General features: G+C 47.6%; 1 protein-coding gene across 3 annotated transcripts in view; it reads right to left on the reverse strand.

The window, feature by feature from the left end:
• Positions 1 to 1475: 1475 nt before the first annotated feature.
• Positions 1476 to 23810, reverse strand: part of GDPD5 (glycerophosphodiester phosphodiesterase domain containing 5) — a 174652-nt gene continuing 152317 nt past the window's right edge. For 2 of the 3 annotated variants that reach the window (XM_030476772.1, XM_030476773.1), the window contains exons 9-17: positions 23416 to 23498; positions 20163 to 20313; positions 19350 to 19568; positions 17634 to 17791; positions 15365 to 15512; positions 11640 to 11722; positions 8501 to 8515; positions 4684 to 4796; positions 1476 to 3983 (exon numbers count right to left, since the gene is read on the reverse strand). In XM_030476772.1, coding sequence (XP_030332632.1) covers positions 3868 to 3983; positions 4684 to 4796; positions 8501 to 8515; positions 11640 to 11722; positions 15365 to 15512; positions 17634 to 17791; positions 19350 to 19568; positions 20163 to 20313; positions 23416 to 23498 — 1086 coding nt within the window. In that variant the 3' untranslated portion in view covers positions 1476 to 3867. The remainder of the gene's footprint in view (positions 3984 to 4683; positions 4797 to 8500; positions 8516 to 11639; positions 11723 to 15364; positions 15513 to 17633; positions 17792 to 19349; positions 19569 to 20162; positions 20314 to 23415; positions 23499 to 23810) is intronic. The other variant, XM_030476775.1, reaches the window with a different exon arrangement.

Here is a 23810-nt window from a genome sequence, read left to right on the forward strand (position 1 = left end):
AGCTGTGAGCAAATCCTGGGGAAAGAATAAACCAAATAGAGCAAAATTTCCCTTAGTATCCACATTTAGCAAAGAACTGCTCAGGGAATTGCCAAGCAGGACTGTGCATCCGGACTCCTGTGTTTAATAAGTGCTAATGCATGTATGAGCCATTTATTGCTCCATGAACTTGCTTATGGTTTGTGGATATCACTGCACCCTGGGGCCATAACTTGCATAATGTGTGTTAGAAATAAATTGCTTCCCATTTTTAAACCATTTTTTGGTTTAAAACTGCTGCCTGATGTGTTCTGTGGGTGCATCATTGTCCTCATATGGCCACAGACATTGAAAAGTTAATATACGGTTACTGTTCATAACTCAGGTCTGTGCAGTCTTCTCCTCTCCACATGACTGCTTTACAGCTACTATCTTATAAAACCTGTATGGGACAGAACCATAGAATCCCAGACTGGTTTGTGTTGGAAGGGACCTTAAAGCTCATCCAGTCCCAACCCCCTGCCATGGGCAGGGACACCTTCCACTAGAGCAAGTTGCTCCAAGCCCCTGTGTCCAACCTGGCCTTGAACACTGCCAGGGATGGGGCAGCCACAGCTTCTCTGGGAAAAGTCTGTGCCAGCGCCTCAGCACCCTCACAGGGAAAAGCTTCTGCCTCAGAGCTCATCTCAGTCTCCCCTCTGGCAGGTTAAAGCCATTCCCCTTGGCCTGTCCCTACAGGCCCTTGTCCAAAGCCCCTCTCCAGCTTTCCTGGAGCCCCTTTAGGCACTGGAGCTGCTCTAAGGTCTCCCCTTCAGGAGCCTTCTCTTCTCCAGGCTGCCTCAGCCCAGCTCTCTCAGCCTGGCTCCAGAGCAGAGCTGCTCCAGCCCTCGCAGCAGCTCCGGGGCCTCCTCTGGCCTCGCTCCAGCAGCTCCACGTCCCTCTTGTGCTGCTGCCCCAGAGCTGGATCAGGACTGCAGGGGGGGGCTCCCCAGAGCGCAGCAGAGGGGCAGGATCCCCTCCCTGCCCTGCTGCTCACACTCTGGGGGTGCAGCCCAGCACACGGGGGGGGTTCTGGGCTCAAGCACACACTGAAGCCGGGTCATGGGGAGCTTCTCCTCACCCAACACCCCAAGTCCTTCACCTCCGGGCTGGTCTCAGTCCATTCATCCCACAGTCTGTACGAATACTGGGATTTGCCAGGTGCAGGACCTTGCACGTGGCCTTGTTGAACCTTATGAGGTTCATGGGGGTCCACTACTCCAATTTGTCCAGGTCCCTCTGGATGGCATCCCATTCCTCAGGCATGTCAACTGCACCACTCAGCTCTGTGCCATCAGGAGGAGATGCAACACAGCTATACCACTCTCAAGCAGGATGCATCTGCACACCTCCTGGTCAGACCTTTATGAAGGTCCCATGAAGCAGAAACAACAGGATGAAGATCAAGACATCACCATGTTACAAGTGATTGCAGAACACAAAACATCACCACAGGCTGGCAGGGGAATACTGACAGTTTATTTCACAGAGCATCGCAGAGTTTATTTTGGTCTAGCTCTATTTTCATCCCAAAAGTATCATCCTTTTTTGTTAAAAAAGAAAAGGTAGCAAATATTGAGGATGATAATGGCAACGGTCAGTGCATCACGCATGAAGTTTGGGTCTTTTCATTAAAAAAAGGAAAGAGAACAGTGAATGTAACTCTTTGTTGGATTGCTTTTAACACTTCCAAGCTTCGAAGCACTTCTCAATAACGTCATCTCCAAGGATAAAAACAGAACATGCAGGTGATTATCAACAGATGCTGAGATTGAACATCTCTCACTTGGCAATGACAATCCACTGGGAATGTTTCAGACAGCACCACATGAAAGGGAGAAGCAACTTTGTTCTCAAAAGCCTTCAAAGCCACCAAAATCCTGCAGTTCTACAGAAGAAAACCACACTGTTTTTCAGAGTACCAGATAGAAGGAAGGTATTTGGGGAAAGTAAGAGCATGGACCAGGGTCTTACTCCATTTACATTCATATAAACCCAGGGGAGATGCAAAGGAATCAAAGTCCTAATTTACACTGCTTAGGAGGTGCTTATTAAAGCATCACAATATAGATATTTTCATTATCTATAGGGCTATTTTTTCCTTTACATGGATAAGTTGGCCACTTTTGCCCCCAATTCTTACACACTAAGCCCAAGACTCTGGGGTTTCAAAGTGCTACTTGAGTACAGCATAAGATAGATCAGTTCAGTGCTGCCAAAACTGCTCAAAGCTGCTTCTATTGTGGCTTGGTTTTTCCCTTCCAAACCTGTTTTAGGAGTCAAACTCATCATGCACTTCAGCATCCCCCAGACTGCCTTCTCCTCTGCAAGGTGACTTCTCCCAGCTTGGCAAGCACCCAAAGACTCAGCTCCCATTCCCTCCATGGTGAATGGCTTTGATGGTCCCACCTCTTTCAAGGCAGAGCACTCCAAGCTTCAAAGGAAGCTTGACCTCAATGGGATTTCTCACGTTGCTTCAACCAAGATCCAGCGAGGAAGGAAGCAACCCAAGACCAAAAGGCCACGGGGACTGAGCCAAGACCCATTCACAGCTCCAGCAGCCTTCCGGCTGGCTTCAGCTGCCTTGGGAACCAGCTCCGTGTGAACAGCAAAGTGACCCAAAAACAGGCTCTTCTCCACGAGGGCTTGAAGGTCTCCAAGAGCTGAGACCGCCCTTGAGCTGTTTCAGGAAGGGGATAAAATTCAGTTGTCATTTACTTGGTTTCTAAGCTGGAGGGGATAAAATTCAGTTGTCATTTACTTGGTTTCTAAGCTTTTCTTTTCATCTCTAGTCTAAGATTTTGGTTTAAAGCCTTTTGCATTGGAAGCACGCTGGTGAGAGCTCCCACCTTCATGAGCCTGTCAGCATCTGCTGCAAGACCATCGCTCCTTTGGAGGACAAGAACATGCAGCTCTAAAGATCCTGCTTGTAAAGCAAGGACGAAAGATCTCCTTGCAGGAATAAATTACACTCCAAGGCTGCTTCACCTTCCAAACTATATACAGCTCCTTCACCCATGGGCATCTCCTTGGCCTGGAGAAGGGGAAGCTCACACCACACTATCATCTCCTCTTCCTACATGGGTGCAAGGACAGGGAAGCAAGGAGTGACTGCAGATGCCACTTGGAGTGGCAGGCACTTTAGCCGGATCTGAGTGGTGATGGTGCCCATGACATTGCTTATTGCAAGCCATCATGGAGCATCCAGGCTTTGGGGAAAGGAGAACGGGATAGGGAGAAGGTGCCCAAGTGGCTGAGCCAGTGCAACCCTTTCCCTGGCTCCAAGTGCTATCTGTTCTTGTAGGAAAGCTTCTCTCCTCCAAACAGCCTCTTGTTGCATTAGAGCTATAACTTCATTGCCCAGGAAAAGGAAGGAAATCCAGAGAAAACCCATAACAAAAACAACACTTCACAAGAACATCACAACATTCAGCTACACAGTCGCTGCACCAAGGGAAGGAATGGAGCAGGGGAAGGGGGAGAAAGGAGAGACACGTCCAATGTGTGTTTCCCAGACCGCCCCAAGAGGATTTAGGCTGTCAGGTCAAGATTCAAGGTTGAGGATTTAATGAACACAGTATTTCCACTCATGCCCTGGAAAACTTACACTCAAAAAAACCCAAAAGAGAGACACAAAAATGTCCAGATTTTCTACATATTTACAAAAAGAAGCACCCCCAACCTCACAACCAGGGAGGTGGAGCAGCAAATGATGGGGTATGGGAAGGGGTCTCTGCCCGACCAGCAGTTCCTCACAGGTTCCCATCCCGCAGCGAGCAGGAGAGCACGGCTCTCGCTGCTGGAGTGAGCACAGGGGATGCCACGTGCCAAGGGCTGGACCGGAGCCCCTCAGTTCATCCGCAGCTTGGTGGCCCGGTGGTCCATGGGGGTGAGCATCTCGTTGGCGTAGCCGTTCTCAGAGCAGAGGGACAGCTCGTCCGTGGTCTCCACACCATTGTTGATCTCTGGGGAGGCAATGAGAAAGCAGGGATATGGTCAGAGAGATGCAAGTCCCAAGAGGTACCCCCATGGTGGGGAAATTGAGGCACTGAGCAGTGATGCTATTCCAGCACATGGGATCCATCTGATGCTACAGAGATTTAACCCCAAGTTTAATTACACTGCACCCATTTAAAACCAGTTCTGAACAGGGTCTGCCTCCAAATAGAAGTCTATCTCTGTATTTTCTTGATTGAGAGGGTGCTCAGACATTGGAACAGGCTGTCCAGAGAAGTGGTGGAATCACCATCCCTCGAAGCGTCCAAAAGCTGTGTAGGTGAGACCCTTAGTGACATGGTCTAGTGGTGGCCTTTACAATGCTGGGGTTAAGGTCGAGCTTTATGATCTTAAAGGTCTTTTCCAACCTGGTTGAATCTGTGATTCTATCATTTCAGACCTTGTAAGATTGTAAGAGCTGCATGGCATAACTTGGGAAATAAAACTCGGGATTTCTGAGTAAATCAGTGCTCAGATCTGCACAGGATTGGGATGGACAAGCCATGACCATATCCCACAAGTGGTTCAGTGCAGCAGCATCAGTCCAGTCCCCCTGTCCCACCAGCAGGAGGTGACACCCATATCAAGCCCACCTCCTCCACCAGCAGAGAGCAGGGTGTCAGCTGAGTGATGGAGCAAAGGGCTCTGACCAACCAGCCCCATCCATACCTGAGAAGATCAGCTTCTCCTTCATGATCTTGACGTCCCGGCTGGACCGGCGGACAGCAGCACTGAGCATGATCTGCTCTGGATTGTAGGTCCTGATGCTTCCAAAGCGCCACCTGCAAGACAAGAGAGGGATATCAGGGACTGGTCCCCCCAACCATAGGAGCATCCTCAGTTCAAGTGGCCACCAACGTAGAGACCAACAAGTCCCCCAGACCCTTTGCTCCCTTGCACCTACGCAACCCCGCATGGTAGGAGAATGTTTAGAGATGAGGATGTTATCTCAGAGGGGTACAGACACACAAGCAAGGTCATCTTTAACCACCTTGAACATCCTAATTCCATCAAGGACTGTAGATGCCCCAAACCCCTATCACACCAGCTACCCATCTGCCCAAAGGATGGAGGGCTATTTTGACTTTTAGGGTTGGAAAATGGGATCAGAACAAGACACCAAACCAAGAAAACGTAACCTTTTCCTCACTGAGTGACATGCCCATGGCAGGGGGTTGGAACTGCATGATCTTAAGGTCCGTTCCAACCCAGACCATTCTATGATTCTATGCTCACACTTGCAGAAGAGAGCTCAACGACAGCTTCAGGTCTCAAACCAGAGACACAGCAGAGACACCTTCCTGAGCTGCTCTGCTCAGGAGCAGTCCCAATGCAGGGAGCTGTCACATACAGTGTCATTAATGCCATTTCCCCCAGTGCACTTCCCTCCCCAAATGCTAGGTCTTTACTTTAATGTTGCTACACAAACCTTCCACTTTTTAAAGGCTTGATGAAACTCAGCATCACCAAAAGTTTCCACCACATGAACAACATGAGGCTGATGGGAACTTGGCTTGACTTAAAATTAGCCAGACTTTTATTCTCGTTACTGAATGTGTGCGAAGAACATTACTGAGAGCAACAAGCAAAGGCAGCAAATTTAAGGAGGATTTTGCTTTTAAAGCTGTTTTTCAGCCTGAGAGCACCCCTGTAGCAGACCCTCAGCTGCAGAGGGCTGCCATGAGGAGTGAAAGCTGCTGCAATAGGGGAAAACAGGGTTTGGTGGTCTCAGACAATGCAGCCATTCCCAAGATCCCATTGCAAAGGGTTGCTATTCAGGCCAGGCTTTCATAGCCCAAACCCCACTTATTCATCCTACTTCTTCAAAGGAAGGCTTTTGAGTAAATCCCGTTCTCCTTGCCACAGCCAGGTATGCTATGAGGCTCTTTGATGGAGAAACAGCAGGGATTGAGGGTGGTTTATGGAGTTTATGATCTTCTGGCACCATCTAGTGGCTTTCCCACATAAAAGAAGGTGATTTGCCAAACTATTGCTATTTATTTATTTATTTTAAAGGGTAACAACCACCTTCTCTTAAAGTTCTAACCCCTCCCCAGCCCCAGGAGCAGAGGGTTTGAGGAACCACACACATCTCCAGCCTGGACCACAGCATCAGCCTGACCAAGCTACATCCACAAAAGAGGTTCTGTATTTTCTCTAGGAAGATATAGCTGGTGTCGATTCCGTGGGGTTTCCATCCCCTTCCCAAATCCCACAGGTGACACTACACCATCAGGCTTAGACTGGGGTAGGAATGAAGGTGGATGCTCTGCTACAGAGAAAAGAAGGGGTGGGATGGCAACGTGACACAACTCAGACCCACGGGCAGAAGCAACACAGAGGAAGCACAAGGAGGCAAAGACATTAAAGTATAACTAAAAATAAAAACCCCAATATTTGTCGTCTATTGGCATCATCTAAACTGAGCCACTCTGACCTGGAAGATCATTTTTGCCCTTAGTGTCTCATGCAGGCAGATCCTCCTAGGATCAACGTGATTGCAAGTGCATAGGATCTCACAGGATAAGACCCTCCTTATAGTATAACCAGAACCAAAACGTACTGCTATGAGTCTTCTCTTTGCCCACCACATCAGGGTTTTCAGCATCAGGATGGGTTGCATGGCCAAAAGGCATGTTGATCTCTCACCCATAGGTCCTAGATGTCCCGTGGAGGACACGGGTTTTTTTGAGGCTCAGACAGCCCAGCCTCAAAGGGGTGCAGGGACCAAGGGCTTTTCTCCTCCTGCCATGAGGAACAAACACTGCTCTCCATCTCCCATGGCATCTGTGGTCAGACACAGGGCAGTTAAATACATAAGAGGGGCTGTGACTTCTCACAGGGGTGCATTGCTCTGATTGACCAAGCTAGGAGAGGGTAACCCCATGGTACTTCACAATACCATTTGAGAAGAGCCACCAGTACATCTAACCACAACGCAACTCCAATCAACACCATATGAAATACCCTCTGCTGTGCTCAGTAGCCTTTGTGTCTCCAAGAAAGCTTGTTTAAGGGAAAGCAGCACCTCTCCTACCCCCTTGGACTGTTGTGATCGACCACGTTTAGGACAGCAGCGTGCAAAAAGGCCAGACAGACAGCAGGTAGGTCTTGTTCTGGGAGGTTGGCGTCAAAGCGGACCAGACGGACACAGGGTGGGAACAGACTAAAAAATACTGGGACAACAACACAGAAACAGCACACACCATGTTAGGGCCACGGCTGGACCCTTGGTTTGGAGGGGAGATGCTAAATGGGCTGGGAAGGAGGGGAGAAAATGGGGTTGCTTGGTACCAAGGTGATAAGATGGAGCAAGCAAAGAGCCAAGCCAGCCGCAACCAGAGTCCCAATCCTGCGACGCTCTTGCCTGAAGCTTGCCCAACTCTTCCATGCCTGTCTTTTCCTTATCCACAAGCCAGGGAGCACAGGGGAGGTGAGAAAGGGAAAACACCCAACCTCCCTGCACCCACAGAAGGGCTCAGCACAGCCCCATAGCCAGGTTCTGTTCTGGGGAGGTGCCACGAGGATGTAGCACCACAAATCCAAGGTACCTCATGGAGCAGGCAATGCAGATGGCAAACCCAACCCCTGAGGCAATGGGTGGGCAGAGGGAAAGGGGCAGATAAGCACAGATAGGGAGTAGCCAAGTCCTCAGGAATCCAACCCCATGGCACACAGCAGAAGGAATGGAGAAGGAAACATGTGAAGAGTTTGGTCCCATTATGGATGCGGTGAAGGCTTTACTGCAGGAAAGCGACAGTGATTCCCTCCAAGAGGAGGAGAATATCAGGTGAGAAAACAGCCAAAACAAGGAGAAATCTGGTTGTCCAACTGATGACACTTCCAATCCACCATCCCAGGCTCATTGTCTTCCTTTTGCTATATATTTTCACACTCAATTCCCAGTTTCACAGTGTGTAACTGGGAAGAGACTCAAAGATCCCAAGTTCCAAGTGCAGCAATTGATGAGCCAAACCCTTCTAGCTCTTAGCCCTATCAATTCATTCCCAGGGCTACAGAAGTGCTACTTTATATATTGAAAAAGTTACATTATTTTCTTTAGAAGTGGCCAATTTAAAACAGTTTGGTCCCAAAAACCTCTGGTAAATGCAGGAAGGAAGGGGATATTTTGCATGGGATTATTTCCATGGAAAAAGCATTACATCCACTGGGAATTTCCCAATCACAGCATGCTGCAGAACATCAGAATGGGGTTGTTATAAAAGGCAGCAACTTAAATCATTGTATCAGAAGGTCAGATTGCCTTCAAAACATCCACCAGCTTCAGCATCAGAGTTCTGTGGTGCTCATGGCTACGGGCTGTGCAACGTTCAGACACTTAGAGTTCCCCTGTGAAGGCAGATGTTTGAAAGCATCATAAAAAGCTGTGTCCATCTGCAGTGAAGCCATAGAAAAGTAGGGAGAAAGAAAGAGAGAAAGGAAGGTTGAATGGAAAAGAGAAAGAGGAGGAAAGCACCAGAATTACCTGATCATGTGATAGCTGTGAGATGCCAGAATGCAGCAGAGAGAGAAAGAGGAGGAACATGCACAACAGTCAGAGCAGTAAGAAAATAAACAAGGCAAAGAGGCAAAAAGAGATCAGTTAGAAGTCACCACAGTTGGTATTTCCCCTCCGGAGAGGCTGCCACGATCCTGTCACCGGGGCTGAAGCAGAAGAGCAGGAGCAATCCCTACCCATGGCTATGGAGGAGAGCCAAGCCATGCGTAAAAGAGAGGACGAGCACATCGAAGCGGTGGCTCTGTTTCCCACCCACCCCCTCCATCCTTGCATGAAGGAAGCGGCTCTGATTTGCCCCAAAATTGACTTGGAATAACATAACAAAACCACAACACTGAAGACCAAACACCAAACCCCATTTCCCGGAGCTGAATCACATCAGCAGGTAATAGATGGGCAACTCTCTGTGATTTGTTTTTGATATATGAGATATAACACTGCTACCCATTCTTTCATGTGGTGGAGAAAATGGAGTGGCAGGGAAATGGGTCTCTCCTGCACAAGGCTCTTGGAAGAGCAAGCCTTTTGCTGCAAGAAGTCCAACTTCTAATACTAGAGTTTCTCCTTCTTCCTCCTACTGACTTGGGTTGCGTTCATAGAATAGCTTGGGTTGGAATGGACCTTCAAAGGTCATTTAGTCCAGCCCCCAAGAGTTCCAAGGCCAGGTTGGACACAGGGGCTTGGAGCAACCTGCTCTAGTGGAAGGTGTCCCTGCCCATGGCAGGGGGTTGGAACTGGATGAGCTTTAAGATCCCTTCCAACCCAAACCATTCTATGAGTTATCCTTAGGGAGAGATCCAAAAGACGACAATCAGCCCTGTTATGATGGAAAGGGCAGGACCTCTCTGAACAATTGCCTTTTGAAGTGAGGTCCAGAGGCTGGGAGCTCAGTGCTCCAGGCTCATATGGACCCTGAGGAAAGCTGGTGGTGGTTTCTAGCTCTTCTCACACATTGAATGTGGAAGAGAAATCCTGCAATAATGCTTTACTTCCTTACTCTGCTTCCTCTTGCCCTGCTCCATCAAACCTCATCCAAACTGGAAGACATTTTATATGCATAGAGAGGAAGAGACCAGCTATGGCAAAGTCCATATAGCTATGACTGCTCTCTCTCTCCAAGCATGCATCATTTCACTGTGCTCTGGGACCTATAGCTTGCATTCATCAGGTTGAATCAGTTTAATTCCTTCAGCTGTGGTCTCCTGGGTCTGATTAAGGAAACCCTTCTAAAACTGGCTTTGGGAAGTGATGGAAATGGCTGCAAATATCAACTTGGCCTTCAAATTCTGCTCCTCAGAGAGGTCATTCCTTGTCTCCAGACTCCTCCCTGCATTTCACCTGACAGACAAATATAGGGTCTAAAGAGCAGGGACATCTCATATTAAACCAACTGATGAATTTGAGGGAGTGGAGGAAGCTTCCAGACAACACAACCACAGTGAACTTCTGGAGGAGAGGTTTAATTGGGCCACAATTCAGATCACAAGACTACTTAGGAAAGCTTTAATCTCATCTTGGTTAATGGTTTCATTAAATATTGGGAAATCTCATCTGAGAGGAGAGTTTTGAATCTCCTGCTCACTCCATTATCCCATATTGGAATTGGGGACCTGCTGGTTCCCAGTGGTTCCTACCAGCGTGTGGCAGTGCAGGTCATGGATTTAGACATAACTATAAACAGATTCAACATGTGGCCTGAAGTTAAACTCATACAAGGTGCTGGCAGGAGCAATAGTCTGCTGTAACACAACAAATATACCCAGGTAATTATGCACCCAGGGGAAGGAAACAGATTGCTGCGAGCAGATGATCTGGGACAACGTGACAGCAAAATCACTAGCTCAGGAGGCTGGAGCAAATTAAACTGCTGCTCCCAATGTGAAGGCATTTTGGATCTTAAGACAGAAGGGAAGCGTAGGTCTCTTGATGTCTTTAGGACAGTTGTTTGTGCATGCCAAAGCAGATGAGATTATAGAGCCAGGGGAATAAGGGGTGCAATTTCAGAGTGACAGAGACTGCATCGCTCTGAGCTCACGCTTGTTCCAAGAGAGGGTTATTACACTGTCACCACTGACAGCTAAAATGCCTCCTAGGAGAAAAGGCACATCACTGGGAGGACACTGTAGCTTCCTCCAGCACGATCATAAGGAGAGCAGCTTTGCCACCTCTGCCATTAGGAAGTTGATTTACCTCCTCGTGATTTATCAGGGTCTGAACTTGCTCTGCCTCTAGGTTTTATGCTCCACGTTTGTTTTCAGGGACCCCGGCTAACAGAGGAGTTTCTGCAATGCCCTCATCAAATCCTTGCTGTAGCTTTCCTTTGGAAAATTGAGAGACTTTCCATAGGCATCAAACTAAGCAACTGATCTGATTTGCTAAATCATATTTCTATTTCTTCATCCAAACAGGAACAAACTGATTTAAGAAAATCATAGCATGGTTTTCTGAAGACTATAATAGTAGAATCTCAGAACATCACCTCTTCGTCAGGGACTGTAGTGATAAGACAAGGAATGATGGATTCAAACTAAAACAGGGGAAGTTCAGGTTGGATACAAGGAAGAAGTTCTTTACTGTGAGGGTGCTGAGGCACTGGCACAGGATGCCCAGAGAAGTGGTAAATGCTCAATCCCTGGCAGTGTTAAAGGCAGGTTAGACAGAGCCTTGGGCGACATGGTCTAGTGGAAGGTGTCCCTGCCCATGGCAGGGGGTTGGAACTGGATGATCTTAAGGTCCTTTCCAACCCTAACTATTCTACAATTCTTCCTTTAAAACATTTTAATCTCTTTCTCAATGTCTATTTCCCTAAAGCATTTAGTTTCTCTCCCACAAGCATTTATGAGCAAAGCAAGGCGTCTATCATAACTACCTTAATATCTCTCATTCTTCTTACAAAGTAGCAACTACATCCAATTCAATGCCACATCTCAGAAGTGGAATTACTGTCTGCAGTCATAGTAGGGGGTTTTAACAAAGAGTTTCCCTGCTGTTGCAATCCAAGCACCTTTGGAGCACGCTGCTCCTCCCTCCCACCTCCACCCCATGCTCTGAACAAAAGCACATGTCACAAATAACACGACAGTTAAGCTGTAACAATGCTACTTACTTCTGGAATATAAAAACTCCTACAATTATGATAAATGAAATGAGATCAGATGTGATCCAGATTAGGCGGTACTCGTCTGGAGGCTGGAAGACAAAGAACAGAGGCAGAACTTAAACCTTCTGCTTTGTTCAATCACACAATGGCAAAGTTACCACCAAGGCAGAAAGAGCTGCAAGAATCACGTATAAATCACAACGTTTATGACATTTCTAAAATGCATCATCCAAAATGATGTTATCAGGAAAAACCACAAACAGGAACAATTTTAAACTCTCCCTCCTTTGATGTGTTGACATTTTCTGAGTTCTGTGGGCTGAAAATTTCTGTCTCAGCTGTTGCTCGAGGTGAGGGTAAGATGCTGCTGGGAAATCCAAGTCTGTGGGGAAAACAGAGATCCAATACAGACACTGCACATAGAATCAGAGAGTCAACCAGGTTGGAAAAGACCTTTAAGATCCTCAAGTCCAACCATTGCACAGCACTATCAAGGCCACCACTAAGCCATGGCACTGAGGGCTCGGCTACACGGGGTGTGAACACTTCCAGGGATGGTTACTCCAGCACTGCCCTGGGCAGCCTGTTCCAATGCCTGAGCACCCTCTGGGGAAGAGCTTGACCCTAAGAGCTCATCTAAATCTTCCCTCTGGCAGGTTAAAGCCATTCCCCTTGGCCTGTCCCTACAGGCCCTTGTCCAAAGCCCCTCTCCAGCTTTCCTGGAGCCCCTTTAGGCACTGGAGCTGCTCTAAGGTCTCCCCTTCAGGAGCCTTCTCTTCTCCAGGCTGCCCCAGCCCAGCTCTCTCAGCCTGGCTCCAGAGCAGAGCTGCTCCAGCCCTCGCAGCAGCTCCGGGGCCTCCTCTGGCCTCGCTCCAGCAGCTCCACGTCCCTCTTGTGCTGCTGCCCCAGAGCTGGATCAGGACTGCAGGGGGGGGTCTCCCCAGAGCGCAGCAGAGGGGCAGGATCCCCTCCCTGACCTGCTGCTCACGCTCTGGGGGTGCAGCCCAGCACACGGGTGATATGGTATCAGGAGACAGTGATGCTAATGAATTTCTCCTATCTCAAACCTGGACTAGTCCCAACCAGGAAAAAGTTACTGACAGATCCATCATAACCACCACCACCAGCATTAAAGCACACAGTAATATTTCAGTAGAGACATAGAATACATAGGGCATAAAGATGAGTTCAGACAATGGCAGTATGACACAGATAAAATGAGTTGGGAGCCATCAACTCCTCTACCTCTGTCTCCCAGCAGAGATCAGCTTGGGGTTTTCCCCCTCAGTGAAACTTTTTGTGTCTCAATTTATCCTGTGGAAGTGTACCATGGAATTAACATGACAATGGTTTAATTAGCCAGTGCTGCTGATGGAGATTTAATACTTGTATTTTCCAGCTGAATTACAGAAGGGTGACATTAAATGTTACGTTTACTGGATCTATTGAGATGAACAGACACAAAAGTGACATCTCCCAGTTTCTAGGCAGGAAAGTGCCATCAGAAGTGTTTTGAATGAAAACTCCAGAGTTCTCTAAGTTAGAACAAAATCTACCCATCCACATCTTTTGCTTATCCAACCATAGGTATTTCACAACTCAAGAACCCAAATAGCAGGTTTTATTATGAGGCAAAAGCTGTGTTTCCTGTAACATATCCCAAGCAATAGGTAGACATGAGTTTCCTGGGCAAACTCCAGCATCTGATTAGAGGTATTCCATATATACATTTTAAAGTCCTGCAAAAATCTCAAAGCCAGAAGGTTTTGGTACCAAATTAAGGTTTTATAAGTGACAAAAACGGAATTTCCAGGTGTTCAAAAGGGGAAAACTGTATTTTTCCAAAGACATTCACCCTACACACATCACTATAAAGAGAGCCCAGAGAGCAGATGCCTCCTTGGCCCTGCAGAGGGAGCATGGGTCAGCAAACATCTATTGAGGAGACAATTTGTCCATCCAAAGCAAGATCTGCTCAGGAATTTGCTGTATTTCACCTGCAGTTCCTCATCTTTAAACAAGGCCGTTCCAGTGGGATCAATTTGAAGTTTTTATAACCTTTACCCAAGCTAAGTCCTACTTCTGTAATCCTCACTTTTGCAGCCCATCAAACCCTTCATCAACTCAATGTAACCAGGCAGAGAGCAACTCAAACCTCAGCTCTGAGACAGAGGCTCCCAAAAATGCACGTAAGGATCCCATAACTGAGTACTTGCTTTAAGGAAATCAAGTTGGGGGTTGAACTCCATCTTAAGATTTAAAAGCCCTCCTCTATGCCATGTTTGATGCTCTCTCTTCTTACCAACAGCTTTCCATCAAGAATAGAGGGAAGAGAAATGCTTTTGCTTCATTCTCCCCTTTTGTTTCACTGAAACACAAGTTAAATGTATTTTTGCCATTGGAAATGGCCTCTGGGTGAATGGAGCAGAACAGATTTGCACTGTACAGCTGGTGATAAAGCCCAACAAAGCCCCTGAGGGCACTGGGCAACCAAGCAATACTCTGTTCCAGCTCCCCAGCCATGTCCTATATGATAGATGGGGCTCAGATGGCAAAGCTGGTTAGAGTACATCACCCAGGCACTTCAATATGCAGGAAATCAAGGGATCTTTATGCTGCTGGTGATGTAAGAGTGTGCACTTGCAGCCGAGGGCTAGGATGGAAATCCAGCAGATGGGAAAACCCTTGAAGGAGGGCTCCAAGTATCAGCAAAGAGGCTTTTGGAGTAAAAAGCTGCCAGCTGTGGAGGACAGATGTTTGCAGCAGCACAATTCAGACCATGATAATCTCATCTACCAACAGACTCAGTCTTTATAAAACCATTTCCAATCTCCAGCTTCAGCACACACCAGTGTGAGTTTGTGGAGTCAGACACACGCAGTAGGTTAAGCTGAACACCACACATAGATGTTCATCCATCTTGAGGTCCTCCCTCCAGCTAAAGATGCACGTAGCTCATCAACATTAAATCATCTTTGCGCTCATCTTATTCTCCCTTTTCCCAAGCAGACTTGCCAGAGCAGCCTCCTGTCCTACTCCCACTAGAATCTGTCATCAGAAAATATCCCCTCCATCACACAAGCTTACTCCTCTGCAGCTGAGCTCTTGTTTTGGGAATACTCTGATGCAACTATTCCATCATTTTCTCTCCAATCCAACATGAATAGTTCTTTTGGTTTAGAGACCCAAAATACTAGGGGTGTTTTCAGAGCATTTACTGGCTACGTGATGGGCCTTTGGTTGTTCCTTGTCCAGCAATGGAGTAGCCAGAGGTAACACTTATCCTCATTTGGCACTAAAGACATGCAAAAAAAGCTAGTTTTGCAGCCTGGCCAAGACACAGAAGCCAGGTTTGCTGGTTCACCACTATGTCTGCTTCTGCTGCAACTCTAACAGCTGCTCAGCACATCTGGAAAGATGCTTTTCCATCAGGAGCAAATGGAAAAATCATGTGGGTTAAATGGGACATGCAACACAATCTCCAAGAATCCCACCCAAGCCCTGTATGAGGCCATCTGATGGAAAGGACTGTGTAAGAGGAGCATTGAGCTCTTACCACCTTGAGGTTCAGGCATACTGAGGGGGGAACCCTCAAGTGCCCAAAAGCACATTGAACCCAACCAAACCTTCCTGTAGAAACCCATTGAACATGTGGCTGCAGTGGTCAATGGCCACCTCTACACCCCTCCACTGCATCCCTTCCTTCCAGGGGATCACAGCTTCATTCTTACCATCAGCCAGGTGGGAAAAGGCACCTTGCGAAGGACTTGGGAGCTGTCGGAGGTGACCGACTGGACACCAGCACACCACAGGATGGAGTACAGCCAGGGCTCGTTCACAGTGTAGAGATTCACACTCAGGTTTGCCATGGCGTAGTCCCTGCCAGGAGACAGACAATGGTGAGATGTGAGTCCCCCAACAAACATCTCATCTCTAAAAGGAGAGCTCTTGCCATCAGCAACTGCTGTTATCACAGATGTATTGGGTTTGAATTGTGTGGAATGGGTTTATAACAGACCACAGTCGCTTCATAAGCAACCCAAGGGTATTGCAAGCAAATGGTTTGAACTTGAGAGGTTTCTTCACCACTTGGATGCTCTCCAACCCAAGCCACAGACCATCTCAGATACTTTCTCATGAATGATGGACCAGCGTGGTTGTGTACCAAGCACCTCATCACGTTAATATAAAATCCACATCTGGCTCAGATGCCTGTACCACTTCATTGGCAATTTGCTTAATTAAAAACTGACAGACACATTTCCAATATCAATTCCTACAACTTCCATGCCCTTGTTTTGGGGACAGTTGCAGAGTTCCAGCTTCCTGAGGTCATTTTCCAAGCAGCTAAAGCTCCAAGCCGCAGTACAGGAGCTGTCAGCAGGAAACCGAGCACTGACAGTGGACTCCCTGTACTCATATGACTTGCATAAATTGCTCTGTTTCCTCCTCTGCAAAGCAAAAGCATCACTAATCTCCCTCACATGGGCAGCACAGAGATTAATCCTTGCAATTAACATCAGCAAAGCACTTTGAGGTGGAAGGCCACTGTACAAGATGTGGACATCTCAATGCTCACAACATGATCAACCTGCTCCAAAGGCTGAGGAATGCTCAAGGGTGGTTGTAGCAATGTTACATCCAGAGGCTGATTTGGGGGGGAAGGGAGGGTGGAATTGAGAGAACTGTGTTAAACCAGGGCTTGTTGAGCCCACTCTGGCTTGTGCTGCAGGACTGCAGGAACAGTTGATAGGCATCACAAGGCCTTCAGAATCACAAAATCAACCAGAGTGGAAAAGACCTTTAAGATCATCAAGTCCAACCATTGCCAAGCCCTGCCAAGGCCACCACTAACCCATGGCACTGAGGCCTCGGCTACACGGGGTGTGAAGACTTGCAGGGCCGGTGACTCCAGCCCTGCCCTGGGCAGCCTGTTCCAATGCCTGAGCACCCTCTGGGGAAGGAATTGTTCCTCAGCTCCATCTAAACCTGCCCTGGGGCAGCTTGAGGCCGTTTCCTCTTGTCCCATCCCTTGTTCCTTGGGAGCAGAGACCAGCCCCCTCCTGGCTCCATCCTCCTGTCAGGCAGTTGCAGAGAGCAATAAGGTCCCCCCTGAGCCTTCTCTTCTCCAGACTAAACCCCCCCAGGTCCCTCAGCCATTCCTCATCACACTTGTGCTCCAGGCCCTGCACCAGCCCCGTTGCCCTTCTCTGGCCCTGCTCCAGCACCTCAATATGGTCCTCTCCGTGAGAGCAAATAGGTAGCGGGAAAACCATGCAGGAACTATCCAGCAGGTAAAGCACAGGATTAGTTTTAAGGCTGAGAAACTAGACTGATTGCTGGCAGCCATGGGAAAACACCACAGGATGACACTGAATAGGACCACGCTCTCAAATAGCTGCAGGCTCAGCTCTTCCCTACTTCCAGCCCTAACATACAGTAAACCAGCTCCTTTGGAGATATTTGGAAGAACCCCACTATGTGCCAATCTCATTAAAGAGGAGACTGGGGTAGTCTAAGTAGATGCCACAGGACAGTAATGAAATGGATGGATAATCTGCAATAAGAAATTCCTGAAAGCCTACCTCGCCTTTGGACTAATCAAGATTCTGTAGTAGCAGCTCTGGAGCAGACAAAGAGAAGCAAAGGTCAGAAGCTAATGAGGATGAAACAGCACTTGGAGGTACTTGGTGTGAAAAGCCTTCACTTTTCCCCAGAGCTGACAGTATAATAGGAACCAGACAATTCCTATGTTTTATTTCAAACAGGATCATCATATACCAAAGTAGAGTCAGCTCCTGGGAACATACGTGATGGGTAGGGACAAGGTTGCACAGCTCAAGCTTTCAAGAGCAAGTCCATCTGAAAAGATACCTCTGTGCAGATAAGACAGCCTGGGAGGACCAGAAAAGATGCTGCTGGGCCAGGGATGCATAAGGATGCTCAAAGCTGTGAACACACAATGTGAAGCACATGGGCTATCCCACTGGAAGGCTGTACCTGACATCCTCATTCGTGACCTTGGTGTAACGCAGGTTGAGCTTCACGATGCCTTTCTCCCTCATGTGCTCTGTGTCCAGCTTGAGGCCAGAAGTCTGCTGGAAGCCCGGAGCAATGTGTCTGACCAGCTGCCTCTCCGTGTCCGGCAGCCACATCACCTGCAATACAAGGATGGCAGAGATGGTTCAAAGCTCTTAACATGAGGCAGCACTGCAGACAGTCAGTTTACACCAAGCCAGAAGCCAAATCACAGGAGGAATGGCCTCATTTGTCAGACAAATTGTCTAGGAGACAATTACAGCCCCCACATCTTTAATCAAATGCATGTCAGGTTTATCCTTGAGTACAAAGGATGTGCAAAATTCACTTTGAGATGAAAAGGGTTAAGATACAGAGGGATCATACCAAAGGCTATATCCTTAAAAACCCATCCTCCCTGCCCAGTTCAGGACAGAAAGAACTAAGGACACGAGGCTAACATTGACAGTGTAGACAGGATGCACAGGAGAAACACCTCTCATAAATCCATGGTTACAACTATTCCCCTCTTATAAGGGCAATGTCTACTGCAGCCCATGGAAAAGACTTCTTTAAATTCATACCATACTTTGAAAGCATGTCAAATGAATTACTGTTCACGTGCTCAGCTGATGGATGTGAAGTGGATGCAGGAACCAAGCTGGGCAGTGTCCTGGCTTGTGCCATGCAGAGGCTGGGCCCAACCAGATGATCTCTGCAGAACCACTGAGAATTGCATTGCTTTAACCCATGTTTAATGATGCAGTGACACTCACTATAGAATCATCACAGACTGGTTTCTGTTGGAAAGGACCTTAAAGCTCATTCAATTCCAAGCCCCTGCCAGAGGCAGGGACACCTTCCACTAGAGCACGTTGCTCCAAGCCCCTGTGTCCAACCTGGCCTTGAACACTGCCAGGGATGGGGCAGCCACAGCTTCTCTGGGAAAAGTCTGTGCCAGCGCCTCAGCACCCTCACAGGGAAGAGCTTCTGCCTAACGTCTAGCTCATGTCTAGTTGGGTCTTTCAGGGCCCCTCTCAACACTTGCCTGCCCTCACAGGGAAAACTCATTTCCTTATATCCAGCAGGAACATCTCCCATTCCAGTTTATGACCACTGCCTCCCATCCTGACATGCAGCTCAGCAAAGAGCTCTGGTCTAACTTCTAAACAATCTTCTTGCTGGTGCTGGGGAGACCTAATAGCAGGTCTCCAAAGTCTTGTCTTTTCCATGACAAAGAGACTCAGTTCCCTCAGCCCTTTGTGATATGTGCAGCCCCATGACCAGTTTGATGGCCTCTGCAGGACTCTACCCAGCTTATCAACATCGGTCTTGTAATGGTGAGCCCCACACTGGCCACATGATAGTTGAGTAAGGGGATTAATCGCTTCACTCCATCTACTAGCTATACTACCATTAGTACAAGATGCTACCAAGGCTCTTACTGCCAGGGCACACTGCTGCATCAGCAGTCACCTTGGTTGGCTTTCAGAGCTCCGTGCTAACCCCAGCCTGTGGGACCAGAAGCCTGAAGTCACAATCTTTCCTAGCATGACCTCCAGACACAGGATGGCATTTCCAATCAAATGCCCAAAATGGATCACTCCAGGTTTGATACCCAAATGGAGACACTCAAGGATTCAAGGAAACCCATAAGGAGGGCAATTTTGGGACCATCCCCAGCCCCACAGAACTCACAGCCTGCTGCCGAATTCCCGATGCCAGGATGGTTTCCAGGGTGATGTTGATGTAAGTGCTGTAGTAGGGATGAGCTAATGGCAAGTTCTGGAAGTTCAGGATGAGCGATGTGTTGTCCTTGATCACCTCCAGCATATCTGCCAGCTTGCAGACCGACTGGTTGGCAGCTTCCAGGTAGTCAGACCTTGAGAGAGACCCAGCCGTCCAGAAAGGGTCGTTCTGAAAGCAAAGCACATCCCATTCTTAGTGCCATGAACTCCAGACTCCCCCAATACAGGTGAAGACCCTTTTCTATCCCACCTTGGCAACACTGGGGCACACTGACATCTACTCTTGGTGACCATCTTGCAGCTTGCTCAAGTGTTTCTCTGTGCCTCAGTTTCCCTACCTAAGGAGAGGTGACAAATCCTTACTGAAAGCAAGATGTGATGGACAGGTCACCCCATTTCCAGAGGCAGAGCAGAGCTGTAGAGCAGTAATGTCATTTTCCATGGCAGTGAACTAAAAATGTACTTTCTCACACCATGTTCACAATCACCAAGTGACCAGAGAGGGTTCAAGGCCAGGTTGGATGGGTCTTGGGCAACCTGCTTTAGTGGAACGTGTCCCTGCCCGTGGCAGGGATTGGAACTGGATGAGCTTTATGGTCCCTTCAACCCAAACCAGTCTGGGATTCTATGATGTTTGGTCTAGGTGCACTTCAGACCACTTCACTGAGAAGGATCTCTTCACCTCAAAGAAGGTTTATGCATGAGCTTTCATCCCATGCCCATGGCTATGGATCCAGGACACTCTCTCCATGGCCATACGCACCCGTAGGAACCACTCTCCAGCATTGAGCTTTTCCAGGTCAGTCCAGTTGAACATGGAGGAGTGCTCGTAGGCCCGCTCTGGAAACACTTCCTCCACGTTAGTTGTTCTCCTGAGTGTCTTGTCATGCATCAGAAATGGCACTCCATCATAGCTGCAAAGACAGGCAGAAGGCCCTATTACAAGGTGGAGGTGCACAACCACGTACACAGTACTAGGAAAATGCCTTTTCTCACTTCATCCTCTCACACAGCTTCACATCAAAATCATTGTGAATATCTCGACCAGCTTAACACATCCCCAGCATCCTCAAGATCAGTTGAAATGAGATGCACCAAGAAGAATAAGTCTCTTAGATACCTGCTAGACACTTGCAGTCATTCATACATTGACTGACCCCATCCATCTCCAGACGGCTACTAGAGTGCCAAACTCTAGTTGCTTGGACAAGAACACCCACCCCGAATGCTCACACTAACTAAAGCTTTCTGCAGCATCTGTAGCTCCCAATGCCAGAGGTTTTCCATACCCTGTTTGCACAGACACACACCCAAACTATTCCCAAATTGCTAATAGTAGATGAGGAGAAAGATCTTCAAAGGCTCTCAGACTATAGAGCAACAAAGTGGTGACAGGCTTTCAGCAAGATGCAAGGGTTCCAGGCTACCAAAATTGTTCTGAAACTGCCTTTTCCCAATTGAAAATGGGTTTCAGGAAGCAGCCATGATCACACAAGCCAATGCATCTGAAAGAAAACTCACGTCTCAGATGGAGCTAAAGAGCCAAATGCATGCCCTCTAGGTTTTAAGCCACAGATATTACAGAACAATGGTTCTGGGAAGCTAAAAGAACTCTTTAAGCTTTCTTGCACTCCATTTTCTGTGATGGATCGGTGGTAACACCATGCAGGGCAGTGATGGTTTCCATCCAGGGCAGAGGGACTGTTGTCTGCACTCAGAAATCAAGATAAACCCAGCCTGATTACAAGGACTTTTTCCTAAGCAAAGAGCCCACCTTCATCATGGGAGACTCAGATAAGGTCTGGAAATGAGGTGAGGTTTAAATACAAAGCCCATCTGAATGAGGAGCCAATTCACAGCACTCACCCCCAGAGTCAGAGGGAAAACAGAACACACTCTTAGATGATGGAGCAAATGCTGCCTCTGCTTTACCATTGCCTGCAGAAGTCCCTTATCACAAAGGTCACTGGCATCTTTGTTTGCTGTTTCTAGCATGCACTGTGCCAACTACTTCGTCCCCAGTCCAAAGCACCATGCTGACACAGCAATACCATGCTCAGCAGCGCACTGTGCTGCTGCAATCACAAGAGGTTTTAATAAATACAGTTAAAAAGAAGAAAATAAGCTAAGCAACTGCAGAATTAAAAGCATGGAGTGTTTAAGGGAGATAGGAGCTCAAGTCTTAACATCTCATAGCAGAGCATCGTCAGATACTGTTAAGCCCTAACCACAGCCTGGAAATCCTATGGGGTACTTAACATTTGCTCCCTCCTTTCTAATCCTTCCCTTTGCAGAGTCACTCAGCACTGCTCAAGTCTAACCACAACCTATTACAGTCACGGATTTGATAAAAGTACTTCAGAGACAGAAATCAGAGCTTTAGAAGAGATGTGGTGGAGGTAGAGGATGAGAGGAACACACAGCGATACTGTTCTGCTGCTTGGAGCAAAGTTGGCTTTATAACCAGGGCCACCCAGTTTAGGGTCTATAATAGGTGAGGAGCAGGATGTGATGGGTCTGAATGTGTGTCCAAGCAGTTCACCAATGGCAAATATGTGCCTAGAAGAACATGGAGTCATCCCAGAAGGGATGTCCTGAACCCATCCGGACACAGACAGAAAGAGCATCTTTCAAAGGGATAAGGACAGTGATGGGTCTTGTGCCACAAACCCTTCCCAACGCTGCTGCCAGCTGTATGGATAGCTCACTTTTTGGTCTGAAGGTCAATGGAGTCCTCTTTTTTTATAGAGACAGTTGGTTCTCCTTGAGAGGGCCTCAGATAACTGGGCCATCAAGGGCATTAAGCTATAGATGCTTGGAGTGCTCCTCTGGGATAGCTGATGAGTGCAAACATGGAAAGCTCTTGCAGCTTTTCCAGCTCTCCTCCTCCTAAAAGTCCACTTTTCTCCTTGGCCCGTGCTAATGGAAGCAACTGATTCAGCCTGTGAGCCAAGTGCTCGTCTGTGAGTCTGGACAATTAAGCAGTTGTCCCTTCACAACTGTTAATGAACTAACTTTGGAAAGAACAGGAATTGCATCACATACATCCCAATTCGTACTTCATCCTTCCTCAGTGACCTTCCACTCCCAAGTGGGAAGAAATTCCTTTAGTTTTCATATCATTAGCTCTCAGTTATATAAAGAAAAAATAAAGCCCCATAAGAATTAACCTTCAGAAGCCCATCTTCCACCAGGCAAAAAGATCTTTCCATCCAACTGCTAAAGTGGTCAGGGAAAAATATCAGGTTTGAGTCTTTCTTGTATTTATAACTGGAATTGAGAGAAACTGAGAGATCAAGGGGAGACAGATTCAAACTGAAACAGGGGAAGTTCAGATTAGATGTAAGGAAGAAGTTCTTTACTGTGAGGGTGCTGAGGCCCTGGCACAGGGTGCCCAGAGAAGCTGTGGCTGCCCCATCCCTGGCAGTGTTCAAGGCCAGGTTGGACACAGGGGTTTGGAGCAACCTGCTCTAGTGGAAGGTGTCCCTGCGCATGGCAGGGGGTTGGAACTGGATGATGTTAAGGTCCTTTCCAACCCAAACCATACTATGATCCTATGATCATCAAGATAAGGCATTACTGCTCCCTTTGTGCCACTTCTGCCCTCTTGCACATCTATGTAATTCATGCAAAAAACACAGTTCAGAAAAGGAATAAGAATATTAAAGAATTATCAAATTCATGGAACAAAGTACAGATCTTGAAACAATCCTCACTAGATCTCGCTAAATCGGCCTTGTCTTCCTGCAAATAAAGATGAGTTTCATGACAAAGGTATCCAGGTTCTCCCACCTGAACAGCTTCGCCTTTAAACATCATCTCAAGGAAACCATTAGTAGCCTCTGTGCATTACAAATGGCGACACAGCTGGGAGTTACTCGAGATGTTCATCATAAAAGAGGCATTTGCAGTGGGAAAAAGCAGTAGCAACCATACACACACCAGAGAGAAGAGACCCAGCAGCATGGTTTGGGCCATCCACAGAGAGTTTCAGACCAACCAGCACACTGGCTTACCTCAGTACAACATCAGCTTGGACTCCATACGTCTTCTGCTCCACTGCCTTCTGGAAGGACATCAGAGTGTTTTCTGGTGCCAACTATGGGGGGAAATAAAGAGCAATGAGAGATTAATAGTCAACGGAAAGTTTATGAAGTAAAATGGGAGGAAGGTTTAGAGATATTAGGGATCCAAATGAATCTTGGTTTGCAGATTCCATAGAGGCCGGTTACACTGGAGTACCAGCATCCCCCAGGCAGGATTGCATCTTACTGAAGTCTGAAGATGACCAATGCATTTAGCTCCACTGATGATCTTCTCACACTGAGAGTTCAGTGCAGAGCTATCATAACCTGCAATACCAGAAACCCACTAGCTCAAGGTCTGGTGCAATATTAGTGGTTGAGAGATT

The sequence above is a fragment of the Strigops habroptila genome, chromosome 2, assembly GCF_004027225.2.
Source record: "Strigops habroptila isolate Jane chromosome 2, bStrHab1.2.pri, whole genome shotgun sequence".
Classification (NCBI taxonomy): domain Eukaryota; kingdom Metazoa; phylum Chordata; class Aves; order Psittaciformes; family Psittacidae; genus Strigops; species Strigops habroptila.